Source organism: Balaenoptera musculus, chromosome 1, assembly GCF_009873245.2.
Source record: "Balaenoptera musculus isolate JJ_BM4_2016_0621 chromosome 1, mBalMus1.pri.v3, whole genome shotgun sequence".
In the NCBI taxonomy this organism is placed as follows: Eukaryota; Metazoa; Chordata; class Mammalia; order Artiodactyla; family Balaenopteridae; genus Balaenoptera; species Balaenoptera musculus.
The window spans coordinates 41638555-41657955 of NC_045785.1; the positions used below are offsets into that span (position 1 = coordinate 41638555).

The following is a 19401-nucleotide window of genomic DNA, read 5'->3' on the forward strand; positions in this document are numbered from 1 at the left end:
GGGTCATCAGTCTGAACATCTCTTTTTGTGTGATAAATGCTGAAGGTAAGCTAGTTGTCACTGAGGCTTCTATTTTCCCCGGTACATTACCTAGAATATTTTTTCCTTTTGGTTTTTTTTAACTAAGTCTAAGTACTTGATACTAGCTTTTTATCCTATGAATCTCCTTTCTTTCCTGAACAGGCAGAAGAAAAATAAGGTTCAGATTAGTTCAGTTTTTTCATTTATTGAGGCTTATTATTGAAGTGTATGTTTGAAGATCTGTCACTTGGAGCAACTTACTTTATAGAACAAACCAAAAGAGTTAAGTTTTTTTAAAAACACTCCTTTGAGAACTGGTTGGTTGGCTTTCTTTATGAAATAGTGTAGCTTTGTAACTGGTCCTTCCTGCTTTCGGGACTCCTGGAAATCATCATATATACTCTGAATTTCCAAGTACCTCACCCCAGTAACAGAGGTATTGTTTTACATCTACTGGAACAGTTTGGTTGATATCGTCTCTGAAATCAGGAAACTCTGTTGAAAGCCTGTATGAGCTTTAGAGTCAGAGGGACTTGTGTCTTGGGATCTGAGGCCTCTGGACATGACTTCTCAATGGTAAATGGCAGTGACCATGCCTAACTTGTAAGATTGTTTTAGGAAGCAGATGAGATGATACAAATTAAGCAGTCAGGTAGAATTTAAATGTTCTCACTGAAAAAAAAAGAAGATAAATATGTGTTAATTAACTAGATGGGAGGAATCTTTTCACAAGGTGTTTATATATGTGTATATATATATATATATATATATATATATATATAAATCATCATGATGTACACTTTATTTTATTTTTTTAATTTTTATTTTATTGGGAGTATAGTTGATACACAGTTACAAGTGTACAGCAAAGTGATTCAGTTATTCCCATACAAGTATCCATTCTTTTTTCAAATTCTTTTCCCATTTAGGTTATTATAGAATATTGAGCTGAGTTCCCTGTGCTATACAGTAGGTCCTTGTTGCTTATCTGTTTTAAATATGGTAGTGTGTATGATCTTACAAGCTTATTTGTCAATTATACCTCAGTAAAGCTGGAAAAAAAGAAATAAAGCACTCAGTATACATAGTAAGCACTCAAAAAATGATAACTATTTTGTTACTATTCATTTGCTTATTGAATTCATACATTCATTCATTCAACATGGATTTACTGAAAGCCTACTATGTGCCAGACATTGGTTGTACCAAGATTAATAAGACCCACGTCCCTGCCCTAAGGAGCTTAGGGTTCACTGAGACATACATTTAGTTCGACAAGTTTATATTGAATGCCCACTATGGACCAAGTGCTTTGCTTGTTATCATCTTGATGCCGCATGATGAGTTCTCAACTGGGAAATTTCATCTACTTAGGAAGCCAGAATGTAGCCTCTGGAAATAACCAAGTACTGATTCAATGTAATTTTACATACTTTGGGAATTCAGAATAAGAAGGCTGGGTCCTGTTTTTTTTTAATAGTGTTTGTTGTTGGCAGAGAGCAGAGGCACTCAAAATTTCAGATGTCTAAATGATTCCTGAATCTGTGCCAGAGGTATGGGGAGATCTCATGTATACATCTGCGCACTCAACTTAGAATCGATATTGACAGTTCAGGTTGACATCAGCAGCACTGGCCTCCTGGAAGTGATAGCTGTAAACTGAATAGCAGTCTTCTCTCCTCCAGGGATAGATGCTCAAGCTGTCCCCTTCCTCCTGGAATGCCCTTCTCTGTCTATGGCCTGGCTATCGCCTATCAATCTTTTCAAATTAGTCTCAGCTCAATTATATCCTCCAGAAAACCCTCTCTCCTCACTGTCACAACACTTAGCCACACTCTACTATAGTTGTTGATTCACAGTTCTGATTTTCTTACTAGACCATGAACTGCTTGCTTCTTCCTTGGTCCTCAGTTGCCAAATCTGTAGAAGAAACTCAAGGATGATTGATAGTTAAAAGTCCTTTCCAAGACTGTCATTCTATGACCTACCAGGTCCAGTCTGACAGACACAACCAATGTGGAAGATGGGAATGGGATACTTTGGGGTATATATTGAAATTAAATGGAAAGAATGAAGACTTGGAGATAGTACTAGAAAACCCAGGCTCTCTCAAAGTCTCAGGCACACTGTGCTGTGTCAGGGCAGGTGTTTAACACACAAATCAGCACATATTCAAGAAACCAGGGCACAGCAGAAAGTGCACAGGCTCTGAAGTCAGATGGGTCTGGCTACTATTCTCTAGCCAAATAACCCTGGGTATGTTATTTCTCCTTTTGAAGCCTCAGTTTCCCCTTCTGTAAAACAGGGATGGAAATGCCTGCTTCAGAGGTTGTAAAGATTTAAATAATAATATATGTAAAGTGCTTAGCCCACAGTAGGTGCTTAATAAATATTCTCTATTATTTTTATTTTCTCAGTTAGAAATCAGGATAAACTGTGAGCATGGGGTCTCAAATAAATATAATTTAGAACCTTTGTATCTTAGCATTAGAAGGTATCTTATGAATTGATCTTGTTAACTGCTGCAACATCTCTTGATAAAATGTAGATCTGGCCTCTGTTTGCGTAGTTCTAGTCAGAGGGCCCTTACCACCTCACAAGGCAGCCTGTATCCTTATAAAATCATTAGTAGAAAGTTCTTCCTCTTATCAAGGCAAAAATCTACTCCCTCACTTTCTTCTATTGCCTGATTCTCATTCTCTCCCCTGGGACACCACATAGCAAGCCTACCCCTGACTTCCCATGCAACCTTTCAAGTATTGGAAAGGGCTTTGAGCACCCCTAGAATCTTCTCTCCTTCAAGGTTAAAGCCCACAGGTCTTTCAGATGTGTCTCATGGGATCTGGTTCCATACCTCTTACCACCATCCTCTGGGAACATAGCAGAGAACAAAAAATACTTGGTTTCCGCCATCAGTGAATTGATATTCTGATTGGGGGGTGAGGGAGTGAGACAAGTCACCTGAAGGCAGGAACAATTTCTTGGTCATTGGAGGCACACTCGTAGTATCTAGCATGTAGTAGGTGTCAGTTATTTGTGGAATTAGTATGCCTATTGCATGCTATGTACTCCAATGTGAAAGAAAAGCATCAGAAACATTCTCTACCTTTGAGGAGGTTGGGACCTCATTCAGAAGATAGCATCCTCAGACGCAACGGTGTAAGGCAGTATCTACTGGGGCATGGGAGACGAAAGAAAAGAAACCAGCATCTATTGAGCCTCTGTTATATACCAGGCACTTTACATGCATTATCACTTTCAATACTCCTAATAATACCATGAAAAAAGTAATATTAAGTCCATTTTGCAGGTGAGATTACTCTAGCAAAAAGGGGCAAAGTAAGAATGCAAAATCTGCGGATGAAAAGGAATAGCATATATTAAGAAGTCCTGAGAGCGTTCCTGTCAGAGCTTCCCTTCCCTGGGACTATGGGTTAGATGTGTAGTTTTCTCAGAAATCAGGGTGTGGAGAGGTTCACTTAACTTAGCCACGGTCACAGAGCAATAAGCTGAAGCTGCATTTCTTACAAGTCCCCAGTGATGCCAGTGATGCTGGTACAGGGATCACACTTAGAGTAGCAAGACTTTAAACCATACTTAATTTGAGGGAATTGTGTGAACTACCAAAAGAAAATAAATCCTCTGATTAGTTAGCTCTACTAACACTGAGTTTGCAGGAGAAAATCCAAGACTCAGACTGTCCAGCAAGTGTAAACACCCACAGAGGTGAGCTGGGAAGGAACAGAGCCATGGATGCTCTAGAATCTCAAAGCATCCCAGTCACTGTGAAGAAGGGGAAGAGTTCCCAACACAAGGGGTGTGCATCCCCTTGAGTTCTTGCCTGATGCCAGACACCGCTGCGCCTCTGCAGAGAGACCAAACCCTGTGGAGAAAAGGCGTGAGCTGGGAAGTCACACAGACCTGAGTTCATTCAAATCCTAGCCTGGAGGCATACCTCCTGGTTGACTTGGGGCAGGCTATTTAACATTTCTTAGCCTCACTTTCCTTATCTTTACAATGGGCCTAATGGTACCCATTTCCCACGGGATTAAATTAGGTAATTTTAGTAAGCCACTTAGCAGAGTGCCTGGCACAAAGTAGGCACTGAATAAACTGTAGCTTCTGTTCATCCACATGTTAATATAGTTAATCCTCACGGTGATCCTTTGATCGTGAAGATAAGGGATTATCCCTGTTTTTCCAGATAAGGAAACAGGCTGGTGAAGCTTAAATGAATTAAGCAAGGATATACAGCAAGTACAGTTTTGGGCCACACATACATGAGTACATGCAGTAACAGCCTCAGAGCTCTCTGACCCTCTTTAGGGTGTGTTGAAGTAGATTTCAAGGCAGTGGACAACAGGGAAAGTCATCTCAGGGCTGGCAGGGAGGGAGTCCTAGGATTTGAAGTTGGCTGAGGTTATCCCAGCATGTGGATTACTGCCCTGCAGGTGACCTTGAGGTGACTGGGGATTTGATCACGTGCTTTGAGAACAGAATTTCAGCCTGAGCTAAGGGTTCTAACATCCACAAAAATTCCTTACTCAACTCAGAAGGTTTCATCAACAGCAGGTACCCATCTGGCTGCCCCCTTGGGGGCTTTGCAGATGAGGGAAGTAGCTGTTCGGTTTCTGGAGAATGATGGTCTTTGGAGAAAGAAAGAGCAATGTGTGCAGGTTGGCAGTGCAGAAATGCTGAGGCTCCTTCCGGTCAGCCCTGTGAGGGCACAGCTTCTCGGCTGCTGCCATCAGCCATAAGGATGTCATATTTAGGGTCCTGCTGTCATAACCCCCAGGACCCCAAAGGCAAGGGAAAGCAACTTCTATCCAGAATGACTGGGAAATGAGGGGTTATAATCAGCTATGATGGTGACATTTCCTAGCATTTGAATACAATAAAAGTGCTTAACACAAACTATTGAAGGTAATTTACTTTTTTCTCAGGTGGTTCAAAACAACTTCAGAGATATTTCAGGGCCTCAGTATAGTTGTCAACAACACTTTAGTTCCAGTGGAGTAACTGTGGTAATGGCAAAGGGGACTAGATTTGGAGTCAAAAGGTCTATACCAAGGGGTGAGCAAACTATGGCCCAAAGGCCAAATTGAGCCCATTGCCTCTTTCTTTCTAAATAAAGTTTTATTGGCACTCAGCCATGCTCATTAGTTTACATATTGTACATGGCAGCCTTCACGCTACAATGGCAGTGTCATCATGACAGACTGGAAGACCCACCAACCCTAAACTATTTACTGTCTCACCCTAAACATAAAACAGTTTGCCAACCCCTGATCTAGACTCAGTTTCAGCTATTCAGGGATAGTAGAGCAAATCACTGTTCTCTCAGAGCTTCAGTTTCCACATCTATAAATGATGACTCTCTCTCCCACAGGGTTGTTGGGAGACTCAAATGCGACATAATGGGTGGAAAGGCACTTTGGAAACTCAGGATTTCTTTGGAAACGTGAGCCAGGGTGGTTTTTATTTTTCACCTGATCTGTGCTGGAGGGGAACCCACCAGGACATTTTTTGTTTGTGTTTTCCAGTCCCTGATGTCAGCTTGTTGTCCTGTTCTCCCTTTCTCACAAATACGAAATGAATTCCCCAGGTGCCCCTCTCATGCTCTTCTCCCTCCAAACATAAACACATCCTGGTCATGTGCTTCCAGCAACGGAGAATTAGTACAAGTGTATGTATCCATCTGTTCCCTTATCAAATATTTGTTGAGTACCTACCATGTTCAAGCATGCAGACTTTATAAACTAGTTCTTGTAGGGAGAAGTGTTTGCTTTCTACGGGGAGAAGTTAGGTATAGAAATTATTATAACAGAAGAGAAATATTGCCACATTGTAGTACGAAGACACGCCGTGTCTTTGTGTGTGTATATGCACATGTGCGCGGTTTAAAAAATAGAAATATTCAGGTGCAGATTTAAGAAAAGCTTGTTAAAAACAAGAATCTGTTTAATCCAAAATACACTGAAGCGCCTTAAAAATGTAGCCATTATGTATAACAGTTTTCCCTTGGAAACTACATTCTAATTTTAAGTTTCTATCCCAAACTGCCAAGAATGCCTTTCTTGCCCATTCATGGTCACTGGGCCTCTTACCCAAGCCTGCTGTTCAGGACTGCTAAGGACTGGTCACAAGTAAGGGTTGTAGATCACCTGGGCATCAAGGAGCAGGCAGTCACTATAGTTTCTAAATATTGGAGGTAGCCTTCATTTTATAATATTTTATCTTGTCTTTAATGATTTTGTTTTTTCTTTATTGATGATTCAATAAACATAACTTCAATGATTTAATTTATATGTTTGGCTTGCTATCAAAATAAGCTCATAAACTGGGAGCAAAATAAAGTTTGTTTTGATTTTCTGTTCTGAAATTACTGTTGCCATACCTGTATGGTCAAATCTTGCTGCTGCTGATAAAGGGAGACGATGAAGCTATTTGAGAAGAAGAAGAAAAAAAAAACCTTATCTATTTCTGGGATGCAGATAGACACACTTAGTTCTAGGCTCCAGACTGGGTCCCCTGGGCCTTCCCAGCATGGTGGCTCTCTTGGTCCTCGTAGAAATAGTGTTGGTATTCTTTGTGAATATGTTTCATTTGTATTTTTCTATGTCTGTGTACAATTTAAATACAGAAATGCAAATCCAAAACCCATCACCAGTACATTGCCACCAAAATTAAAACATAAAATTCTTCCTCATTTTACTCTCCCTCACTACTAAAACAGTTTCTGAAAGAAATGAGGCTTGGGTTTTTATATTTTCTACCTAGGGATTTAATCCTCTCAAGAGTGTTTTAAAAGAATATGCTTAGCTCCACTGAATATTTTTTATGAGACTTAGCTGTATTCCTTCTATGATGGCAAAGAAGCAAGTAAAGAAGCCTGTTCATGAACTAGGCTAACCACAGGTAGTTTTATTGTGCTGCCAGTTTATCTCATATCTTTCAATTCACAGGCAAGCCTTTCCACTTCTCTCCTCCTATTCAGTGCAGTGTCCTGTTTTAGAGTTTGCAGTTCATTATTTTATATCAAGGAAAATCTCTGATCTTTTAAAATCCCTTTCCTTTCTGAAACGGTGTTCATCTAGTTTTTAGTTTTCCCCAAAGCACCCTCATTCCTGACGTTAAATGCAGTCTCTCTCTAAACCTAGAGCAGGTGAGCATAACACGGTTGTGCTAATTGCAGTCAGGTACTAAGGTGATGGTGGGTTTGGGACTACACAGGCAGGTGGGTAGATATGGCATATCTTGCTGGGCAGGAGTCTTTCCTTCACTTGACCTTCAGAACCTTCCTAGAATCTGAGTGTGTTTTCCTTCCTCCTGAAGCAAAGTTCTAAAATAAAGATAAAATATAGACTATAAAAATCATAGCCACTATATATATTTAAGATTTCCATAAATATATGAATAATTGGAAAGAAAGATAGTATATCAGGGAACATACACCACTGGTAGGCATGATAAATTCTTCCACATATATTCCATCAGTACAATGAGTCATTGTTAAGTGGTTAAGTGCAGTTAAGTGGTGAGTCTATATTTTTCATATTTCATTGTAATTTTATACAAATTAAATTTAGTTGGATAGATTGACTCTGTCTGACCTGTTTCCTAGAACTCATACATAAGGTTTGTCATTGAGATTATTACTTTAAAAATGCCCTCTAAAGCCCCTCAATTTGGTGCATGACTGTTTAAAAGAAATAACGGTAAGACTATTTTACAGCAATTTTTAAGGCTTCTCTTATATACAAGGTAAATAGGACTGATAAATTTGCATGATGAAAATAGATTTAATTAGGTGAATTTAGCTAGGCTTGATGAGGTGAAGCTGAATTTAGGATGAATGATATTTTTAAACAAATGAATTAGTCTCATGTATTTTTGGATTTGCAAAAAATTTTCTGAGAACATGTAGCAGGGTCTTGCATTCACACACACCTCTTTCTCTCTTACTCTCCTGTGTGTGTGTGCGTGCGTGTGCACGCGTGCACTTGCCACTCATACACACACACCACTCACACACCACACATAACACAGTGAAACAGAGAAGGGCCCCGGTAGCTACAGCGTGCTCAACATTTTCTCCCCCTTCTTCAGTTACTAATTCTGGCTGGGGAAGGGCATATCTGGCGAAGTTTGCCCCTGTCTTTCCTGTTCTAACCCTGTTATTCCAAAACAGAAGGAATATCCTAATGTATTGTCATTTGGGGTTTTCCATTTTGGGGACAAAAACGCAATTGAGTTTCCTCATGATTCTCTTTACTTCCACCCTATAAAGGATAATAAAGTCACCCATTTTCTGATCCGGAACCCAACTTGTTTTCCCAGGTTCCCTCCTACGACCAACACAAACACAGACATTTACCAGCAAAACAGAAGCTGTTGGAAAGATTTTTTGGCTGCTGAAGTGGGCTCCTGTCACCAGGACATGGCAGACTTTTTGCTGTATTGTCTCCCAGCCCTGGTCTGAGTGTACTCCAAAGAGCGCTTTATGTAATCAGTCTTTCCTGACATGTGACGTCCTGCCATTTTCCTCCCCTTCGGCTCTGCTGCCGCCCACAAATCAATAACATTGCCTGGGAAGTTCAAGCTGGTTTTGCAGCCACCCTAAGCTCTGTATTTCTTAAAGAGTATGTCAGAAAATGTAAAGTTTCCTAATGATATTTTTGGCTGATGACACATGGCAGAGCTGATGGACTATTTATAATCAGTGGCACGATCACAAGCACATTATTTTTATTTCACTTAGAGGGGGAGCCCTGTCACTTGCTACCTCTCTTTTCAGACAAGTTGATGCCATCTTCACCTAAAGTAGCTAAATCCTCTTTGCAGAGTGTATTTGCACTCTCTCCTTTGTGTTAGGAGCTCCCCAGTTCTTTCCAGTAGAACCCCCCCCCTCCTTTTTTTATTTTTCTTAGGCTGGGGGAATGATGAGGGCAATGAATGATTTGTTGCAACTGCTTTAAATTCTGGCCATGCCTTCACTATAAATGTCTCCAGTCTTTGCTGCTCAGATCTTGCTACAGTCCTCTGAGTGTAGGCATGGCTGGCATGACTGAGGCAGCAGACACAGCTACTGCATCCAGCACTTGTCCCAATTTTACAGGACTGAGCATAGCAGAGCTGTCTTTTGTTGAGCAGCTACTATGTTCTAGGTAGGCATTCCATGCTCAGTATCTCGTTAACCCTCTCAAACCTGTCTGTGGCGAGTGCTGTTATCTGCAGAGAAGAAACGTCGGGGGGAAAACAGGAGATTAAGTGAATTCTCTTCAGAGTCACACAGCTGATAGGAAAAGCCCCAGGACTCCAGTTCAGATCTCTTCTAACAAACCACACCTGCTCTTTTTCCACTGCCCTGCCCTGCCTCTTCCCAATTAAGTGGACACTTGTGTGTATATGGTGTGGACGTGCAGGGGCACTTACCCATTCCCAGCTGGGGCAGCTCCTGTGAGTTTAAAGGCTGACCAGAGTGAGAGATGGAAGAACTAGAAACTTCTCAACCTGGGGGTAAACCCTGGTATAAAAGGAACCATGTACTAGAGGGTTTTGACGCACTGCAATGGGAAGTGTTACCTCTATAAAGATAATGAGCTCTCTCTCTCTCTTTTTTAAAAAATGTTTCCACAGGACAGAGTTTGGGGTATGGATTCGTTAACTATATTGATCCAAAGGATGCAGAGAAAGCCATCAACACTTTAAATGGACTCAGACTCCAGACCAAAACCATAAAGGTAAGAGGTTACATGTTAGCTCCTTATTTGGGAGGCACTGGTTAAATTTCATTCCTTTGATCAAATAAATTCAGGCTACGAGGGAGCTGGCAGTGGCGTTCTTTATTTATTATTCAAAGGACATTTACCATCCACTGTACTAAGTGAGGGACACAGATCATTACAGAAGAAAGAGCTGAGGGTTGAGTAGAGGGAGGGGACCACAAGCTGTGGGACCTCCAATCCAGAGAGCAGGTAAGATGCCAGGGACGACTACCCCCATCAAGAATGCCTGTGAGCTCAAGCCTGCAAAGATGGTCGGAGCCGAGCCAAGGGAAGAAGCTGTTCCAGGCAGAGGGAACAACACATGCAAAGCTGTGAAAATGTATATAAACATTGTGAGTGGGGAACGACATATAGAACACACTATGGCCTGAGGTTGAGCAGGGAGATGATGAAAAGATGAGGATAGGAGGTGGGCGGGGCCTCCCATGCGAGGCCAAGCGTCTTGGTTTTACCTAAAGGTGAAGAGGACCCTCCTAAGCAAGACTTGCAAAGGAAAAATCAGTTTAAAAGAAATGCACTGGTGTAAGAGGGACAGGTACTATAGCATCTGGGGAGGAATGAAAAAGTAAACATTCTAGCAATCCAAAAATAATCAGACCGGTGGATAATATCTCAGGAGGGGTTGTTTCAAGTCCAAAAAGAGAAGCAGCCCCCCAGCGCCTGCTCCTCCAAATGGACATTTCTGTGGCTGGAGAGTCGCTCTCTCCGTTCAGACTTGACCTTGGGAGGGTCCTTGAGGAGGTGGTGCTGTTTGCTTTCGGCCGCTGCCCCCCGACAGCCAGTGGTGGTCTCCTGGATGGAGCCTGCCTCTGCCTCAGCCTCCCTCTCCCTTCTCCCCCCACCTCCGGGCAGCACCCGGTTTGGGGGCAGCTGCCAGCTGACTAGTGAGTCCCATCCTTCATAGCCTATTAAACCATGGGGAGGTGTCTCCTGGGCGCTCTTATCCTCACGACAGCAGGTCTGACGCGAAGTAGGACAAAAGAGAAACCTCTCCCAGAATGGAAAGCTATAGATGGCACCAGCTCTCAGCATTTGAAAGCACAAAACCAGAACTTTTGGGTTCAACAGAGCTACTTTTCCAACATCCAGACTGACAGGAGGCTACGGGTGTAAGAAAATCTTAGCTGGGAGGTAATCAAAACAAAAACAAAACAAAACAGAAACCTTCTCTTTTTGGAATATATTAGGTGGTTATCTTTCTTTCTGTTTCTCTCTCTTTTATATCTATCTTTCTTTCTTTGTTCTTTCTTTCTTCCTTTCTTTCTCTCTTTCTCTTTCTTTCTTTCTTTCTTTTTCTTTCTTTCTTCCTCCACTCCCTCCCTCCTCCTTTCTTTCCTTCCTTCCATCCTTGCTTCCTTCTTTCCTTTCTTTTAAGCCACTCCACGTTTGCAGTTTAGTTTAGCTTATTTTCTAAAGATGATCACTTTCCTGATCTCATACAGTCTGGGCTTCACAAAGACCCCAAAATGGGCTTGACACAGGTTGCGTCAGTCGCAGCTTAGAATCAGTCCCTGTGAGTTCTCTAAGGGAGAAATAATCGAGAGTTGTTTAATTATGGGGTAGTCCTCTGAGAGACAGGAGCATTAATTTCTTTCAAAGGAAAAACATACCTATTTTCAATGCTTTGAGATGGGATGCTCTTGTCACCTGATTCTTTGATGAGGCCACAGCAGTTTGAGAGGTGTCTTTGTGGGTTTGATTGATTTTTCTGTGTTATCCAGTTCAGCATTAGAATGTCAGACATTTGCTCTTCCCTTGATGCTCTTCCCTAATCTTGAACTGAGAAAGATGCTTTTCTCTCCTCTACAGTTTTCTTAAAACCCAAACCTCCCCAAGAGCTTAGGGTCAAACTCTTAGCCATCCATTCTGCTTTTTTAAAATAAAGTATTCCTTGAAGCCATCGGAGATTCCCAAAAGGCTGAGTGGATCCGGCTTTTCTGATCTCAGAATGCAACCCCCCCTGGTCCATGATGCCATCAGAAGAAGTGCTGTGTCTCAGTGGATCTTAGAAACAAGGAACATTGATTATTTTCTTTCTGTGAAGAACCAGTCAGCCTCCTTCCCATCTCTATATCCCTTTCCCCACTCCCTCACCCACCCTGTGCTCACCCTGCATCAAAATGCTGCCAACACATTTGCACCCAGCAGCAACGTGGGCTTCCGAGGCACTGTAGGATTCAAAATGCATGATGCCACGGCTGAATCAATAATTTCCATTCTCTACGATGAATGAAAATTTAATGTGCAAACCTGGGGATTTCAGCCCTTTCATTAAAGCGTTTATTTGCCATACTAAAAATTAAGTTTGAGTGATAGGTTCCTTTATTAACTTTTCTTCCCTTTCCTAAAGGGACACAGTGTTTCAGGTAAAAATCATATTAAAGGGAAGGAAAAAAGCAAACCCTTTTTGTGTGCTGTTAATAGTCTCATCATTTATTAATTTTTTTAAATTACTTTCTGCCTTTCAGGCCACTATTTACTTCTTCTGCTTCAGTTTGCTTTGATAAGTGACATGAGATTTATCTCTTTGCTCTTATTCCCATGAAGGAATAAGATAACTTGCCTATCTGGATAAAACAAGTATCTTCTTTGGAAGCGTGCATCATAGAGATCTCCTCAGAATCATGTAGTACATGTTTGCAAACTTGGGTCCAGTCTGTCCCTCCTTTTGCTTCCTGCAAAACACACGACTTCAAATGTAATGTACAACGTAGATGCAGGAAAACCAAGAGTTAATTCCTAAGCTTTGAAGGTTAATGATGAACAGCTAGATTCAGGGATAGTTCTAGAAAGCCCTGAGGGAGTAGTGGAGACTATAGTGAGCTGGAGAGCACTAAAAAGGGCAGCTGTTCTTCGGCTACTACTGATTATTTAAACCCAGATCATTGTCAGATCTTCCACTTATTCAATAGAAACCAAAAGCTAGATATTTTATGCCAAATCTCCCAATTTTTAAAGGTTAAAAACCAACTCAAAAATTTTTAGAGCATTATGTAGGCAAGCCAAACAAAACTTAAGAGATGACTTACGGAGAAGCAGTTTGCAGCCTCTGAACTCAAATTTAAATGCACAAACACTATTTTGCATTTTGAAAGTGAATGATTCATTACTAGGCTGCTAGTAGAAGGTGCCCACAAATGATGGTTCCCTGTTAACAAATGTTCGTTTCCCCTTTATTAAGAGGGATGTAATGTGACTGTGTGTGAATACTAAGGGCATGTGGAGGGCAAGACCAGGCCCCTGTCCTCAAGGAGAATACAATCTTAGCGTAGACACAGCATCAAAGCAGAGAAAGAGAATGCTTCATTAAATAAGCCCCTCTAAGTAGTGTGGATGACTGCAGATAACTTGCCTATCTGGGGAAAAAAAACAAGTATCTTCATTGGAAGCATGCATTACAGAGATCTCCTTGGAACCATCTAGTACATGTTTGCAAACACATGACTGCAGAGGAATTGTTCTTTGGATTATAACTTCTTTAGTGGGAGAAAGTGACCAGGTTCCCACCCCTCTTGGAGTTTAGGCTCAGAGATGAAGTGACTTGTCCGAAGGCACACAAGTGGCCAGCAGTTGAGCTGAGTTAACATCCAAAGGTGCCGTGAAAGATTCTTCCAGAAGAGGAGCTACTTAATATGTGAGCATGACCTTGAAAGGAAATAATAATAATAATGATAGTGATGATACCTTATATTGAGTATTTACTCTGTGTCCAACAGTATTCTAACCCCTACGCACGTTTAATAACATTTCACCCTTGAAGCTTCCCTAGGGCTAGATGCTTTACACACATCGGCTCTGATTCTTAAAATAGTGATTCTCTCCTTTATACAATTGAGGAAACTGAGGCCCAGAGAGGTTAAGAGACTTATCCAGGATCACACAGTGAGTAAGTTAGATTTGGAATAAGAAAAAAATGTTTTAAAAATAACTGGCAATAGGTCGTCAGTGTTGGAATGTCTCACTGCCTGCTTGCTCAGCAGCACATGCGTTCTGTGAGTGTGTGGGTGTGTATTTGGCTCTGTGCACACATGGGTTATACTCCCTGGTGAGGGAAGATATATAAAAAGCAAACAGATGAATTGCATGGCTCCTCCAGGTTCTTCAGTAAACAGACTTGTGGTTCGGGGCTTCTGCCATCAATCAGGAGACAGACCTGACTTCAGATCATATCTTCTCAGACCCTTGCTTTCCAGGCCCTGAGCTAAGTCCTAGGACTTCGGCGACCTAGGGATGGCAGTGCCCTGGAGATTCTTCCATCCATGTGAGTCAGAGAGGCATGGGGTATGGACCATGGGCTTACACTGACTAGCCTGCCAAAGACCCAAAATTGGGTCTTTTCTCAGCATTTCAACCATAAACCCAGTGGAGATTATTTGCCCTGTTTAGGGCCTTGGAAGTGCTGTTTAGCTTCCAACCCCCCACCCCACCGCCCGTTTGTCTCCAACAGAGATCACTTTAGACGCTGAGAAGCACTGAGCAAAATGGCTGTGGATTCTGGAAGATGATTCCCAGTACTCCTGGCCCCCACAGTGGATGCCCATCCCAGTCCTGAACCTCTGCAGGGCATTTACAAGAGCAGCTTCTGAATTCCAGCCTCTTTCTAAGAAGCACTCTGTTGAATGCAGTTGCAGTAGTCCAGCTCTGTGTTGCATTAATTAGGAACAAAGAAAAGTAGATGGTTCTGTAGTAGCTTCAAAAGAGGGATATGTTTACCAAAAGTTTGGATTGATATACAAGTTACACTGAGAGCCTTCAGTAAAAAGTGATCCAAAATGGAATTTGAGGATTTAGAATCCTAAACCTTTCAGTGTAGTGGGACACCTGTTTGGGTTTTAACCTGAGTTTGAGGAGCAGAATTAGAGAAGCGTTCACTGCTCTGCCTCTGGAAACTCGTCTCTCATGGGAGCCACAAACATGCGAAGGAGCACCTCCAATGCAGTGAGATGGGGGCTGCCACAGGGCTGCAGGGGTTCCCACTTGATTGGGGTAGAGGAGCCGGAGTAGGGAGCTGTGCACGGTTTGAGCAGGAGAGGGATCTAGTCAAAGTAAAGCTCCAAGTAGGTTCATCTGGCACTGGTGCGTCACTTAGGTTGTTTGACGAACGAAACCAGCGGCTTGCAGGCTGCTGTGCTAAGTTTTTGTCAGCCTTAGACTTTGGTTTTCCTCAGCTCTATTAGGAGCTTTTTGACTCATTTTAAAAGCAAAACAGGCTTATTTATAAATAATTCGGAAAATTCATTATCATGTAATGAAGGCAATGTCAGCCGTTCCCAGCTCCATGCTATTAACGTTTTTATATTTTTCCTTCCTTTTCTCATTGCATTACATTTACAAATGATGTTGTGGCCTTTCTTTTCCTAATCATTGCATTAAGCTATTACTCAAATTATAAAAATATGAATTTAAAGAAAGCATTCCCAGAGCGCAGCTTTGTGCAAACTGGAGGTGTGAGTGATTTCAGGATTAGGTCGGGATGAGGGGACAAAAAAGCTGCAACTGCCACTCTGACTGAACCCAGGAGGGTTGGCACTCAGTCAGGAGAGGAGGTGAGAGAGTAAAAAAGAAGCTTTATCGCGAGGCAACAGCCTGGTTCCAGAGGGAGCAGAGCTAGAGGAGGGGAAGGTGTGTGAGTGAAGGCTTTTCAGAAGGGGGAAAAACCCTCGCTTCTCCGAGAAGGAGAGCAGCTCCTTTATTTCAGCCTCTTGCTCTGATGTTGCTTAGCCATTTCGCCATTTTCGCGTTATTCTTCTAATAGCACTAACGGTGCCTCCAGGGGATCTTTCCACACTTGAGTTTTGCAGTTTCCAGTTTGCCCCTCCTGCTTCTTTCTCTTGCCAGGGGTCATCAGGGAGACTCACCTCCCTCCCTCCGCCCGCCCGCAATCCACCTGCCTTGCTAAAGGTCTCCATTCCGCTGAGGCATCTTTTCTTTGCTCTCGGCATAAGCAATTATTTCTCCTATCACTGCTCTTAATGCTTCCCGGAGAGTTAGCAGATCATTTTCTGCTGGCAGATATCACCCCACCCAGAAATGATAGACTACCTCCCTCGGTCTCATTAATAATAAAAAGGCATTTTCTCTCCTCCCCCATTATGGCTGTAGTCAGAGCCGGTGTGGAAGTGCTTCCCTGCCAAGGTCAGCAGGGGCGACTGGATCACTGAATCCCCGAGGAGTGAAGAGAGGGGGTCACAACACCAGTGGAAACGGGAGACCCGTCTACCCCAGTTGTACCAGGCACTTTCTCTCCTGTGACACATTCCGTTTGGCTGCTTTGCTTCCTAGCGCCCTGTTAACTTCTGTTGAGTGATTAATTTCAGATACAGGTGTAGGAGTTTGAGAGATGGAAATACAGTTCCCTTACTCTCTGCCCAGTGAGGCTCTTATGTTCCCAGTATCTTAAAGGTCATCCACAGTGTCCTGTGTCTGGGTTACAAAAGAAAGTTGGGCAGGCGCAGGTTACAAGGACACTTAAGTTTTCAGAAGTGTGTGGAATGAGGCTTGGGGGCTTTAGCTGTTTACAAGTGTAAAAGATCCCACAGTGTGACGTGAGCTGCTTAAAAAAAAATTCAGCACACCCCAGGTGTCTTAGGAGAATTGTGGACTCCAGATCCCAGGAAACAGTGGTCCTTTCTTGTCCACTCTGGTCAACCCATCCCTGGTGTCTTTTGTCCATTTCTCAGCTCCACGTTTTGAAAAGACCAGATGCTCTAAGGGTTGTCCAGAGGCAAATGAGGAAGATGGCCAAACGGTGCTGCACTCACATATTCACTCCACAATGGTTGCTTTTCCATTCTCTAGAGGAAAAAAAAGTGACTCTGAAGCTCCATCCTATATGTCAAGAATCTGGAAAGAGAATCTATGTGTCTATCATTTGCCTTGGGTGGTAGTGAGTCCCTGATTGTCAGACACATGCAAATGGAGTCATTAGGGGTGACTTAGAGGGATTCCTATACCAGACTGGAGTCTGACTAAATGATTCTAAAGGTTCCTTCTAGCTCTGAGATGCTATAACTTTGTGTTGTTCCTGGGCCTTGAGCTGTTCTGTCTACTAGCCACTAGCCATATATGGCTATTTACATCTGAGTGTAAAATAATTAAAATTAAATGAAAAGTTCAGTTCCTCAGTCACACTAGGCATGTTTGAAGTACTCAATAGCCACCTGTAGCTGGTGGCTACCATGTTGGACAGCACAGATCTAGAATGTTTTCTTGATCCCAGAAAGTTCTGTTGGACAATGCTGGCCTAGAACATCAGCGGCCCTGGGGAATAAAGGATCACTTCTCCATGGTTACCATGAAGCCCCAGAGCAGATCAGCTGGTCTGTCAAAGGTCATAGAGCCACATCCCTCTCCCCTTACCCCTTGCTGTCCACTCAAAAGAGCTCTGAGTTCAGATGGAGAGTCCGGTCCAGCTCCGTTAGAAACTACTAGGATGACCTTGGACAACTTAGTTAATTTCTCTGGACTTATTTCTTCATCTACAGAATGGTTCCTTCCAACTTTAAGTCTAACTAATAAAATATTATAGCGTGATCTCTCCAGCTTGGTAACTTTCCAGGGAAAGTAGCAGTTTGTGCCAAGTACACGGCTTCTATTTCACTGTCCACGATAGCCTGGCATAGTGGAAAGATCCCAGAACTTAGTCATATCCAGCTTTGTCTTAGTTCAGCTGTGTGACCTTGGACAAGTACTTGACCTCACTGAGCCAGAGTTTGTCGTCTGGAAAATGGAACTAATAATATCTCACTTATAGGTAATCCTGGCTTATAGTGGATTGCTTGAGTAATGCTCCCCAGCATGAAGATGATAGTGAATAGGGTTACCCCTAAGGTAAAAATTACATGGGGAGAGGGGAAGACTTTTTCCCATCTACATGTTTCAGAGATACGTAAAGAACGAATCTAAGTCTTACTTTGTATAGTGGAAAGTATCGTGGAGCTTCCAAGTGGCCACAGCAGTCTTACCAGTATAGCAAGATTCAGGAGTTGAAGTTTAGTGAGGAGACTCAGTGTCTTAAACCCTGAGTCTGAGACCAGCTCTTCCGCTAACCAGGCCATAAAACCTTTAGCACATCTCTCCCTTCTGGGGGTCACTAGACAGACAGCAAGGTCCTCGTACCAATAATCCCCCTTGATAATTAGATGGACTTTTTAAAAGAAGTTTTAAGGCACACGAATTCTATCACCACACCATTTTTTAAAAGAATTATTTATCCAGCCTACTCTGTGCCAGAAGTACTCTCATGATATTCTTGGATACGCTTCAAATCTGTGGTTCCCTCTAGCTCCTTCTCCACATCAGAGTCAGTGCCTGGGAAAGGAGCTAAAATGCATTACATACAGTATATTACACATTTTGTTTCAATTCAGAGAATGTGTGCTCCTGCCCTACGTAAGGCTTTGAGACTAGATGCCACAGAGGGTCTGCAGAGACCGCTAGAATGCTCAGACTATTTGGGCAGATGAGGTGTTAGCACAGATGGCTGTGATGGGAGGCAGGGTGTGATAGCTGCTGCCACTGAAATGTGTATCATCTGTAGAGTCCAAGGAGAGAGCAGTCATTTGTGTCTGGGCTTCATGGAGGAGGTGGCATTCAGGCTGGGCCTGGAAGGATGGGCAGGAGTTCATTTTGCCACGAGGATGAACAGACAGTAAGAACCAGAGACATTTTATTTGAATTGAGGCATAGGGTGCTTAGAAGGGTTAGCAGGAGATGAGAGGCTGGGCCAGATCCCAGAGGGCCTTGGATGCTCAGGTAAGGGATTTGAGCTTCCATCACAAGGTGCTGGAGGAACACTGAAGGTCTTGAGCAGCAAGAAGTAGCACAATCAGAACTCATTAGAAACATTACCATCAGGTTTCTCAAGATAAAAGAATATCATATCAGTCATAGATCATATATCAGGTGGTGGGTGGGGGAAGTTTGAGGAGTGGGGCCACATAAGCAGACACCTGTCCTGCCTGTGGGCAGGGCTGCAGCCACAAACACAGGGGTAAGCTGATCCTCACAATCAAAACTCTTGTTTCTAGGAGCCAGCTGGCTTCCTTCTTCTTTCCCAGCTCCTGGTGGTGGGATCAGAAGTCCCAGGGAGGGTGTGCTCCTAGAAGGCCCTGGAAGCACCAGAGTCTGTTCTCTGCTGCCATCCTCCTGGTCTCTGTGGAATGTCTGTCCCAAGGGATCTGTTTGCTCTAGGGAGTTTCTGCTCACTCAGAGAGTACCGGGTGCTACCACAGACTGGGGAAAATCTGCAGCCTGATCTTCTGAAAGGAGTGTGTCTCCTCTGCTAGACTAAGAGTCCTACGTGTCAGGGACTGTTGTATTCATCTTTGTACCCCCAGTGTCTGGCATAAGGCCTAAGTACACAACAATTGTATCCAAGCCACTATTTATTGAGCATTTACTGTGTGCCGGGCATAGTGCCTAAGGATCGTATATGCATTAGCTTGTTTAACGTTCTAATAGCTCTATTAGAAAGCTTCTAAACTAGGTTATTCAAGTGATATAGCTCAGAAAGTGTAAGTGACTTACCTCAAGCCTTACCATTTATAGCTAGTAAGTGATGAGGATTTAAATCTGCATCTCTCTAACCCCA

The 19401-nt window shown here is 42.8% G+C and overlaps 1 protein-coding gene across 5 annotated transcripts in view; it reads left to right on the forward strand.

Moving 5' to 3' along the window:
* The window catches only part of ELAVL4 (ELAV like RNA binding protein 4), an 83559-nt gene that overhangs the window by 48646 nt on the left and 15512 nt on the right, over nucleotides 1–19401 (forward strand). For all 5 annotated transcript variants that reach the window (XM_036850217.1, XM_036850039.1, XM_036849949.1 and 2 more), the window contains exon 3: nucleotides 9661–9764. In XM_036850217.1, coding sequence (XP_036706112.1) covers nucleotides 9661–9764 — 104 coding nt within the window. The remainder of the gene's footprint in view (nucleotides 1–9660; nucleotides 9765–19401) is intronic.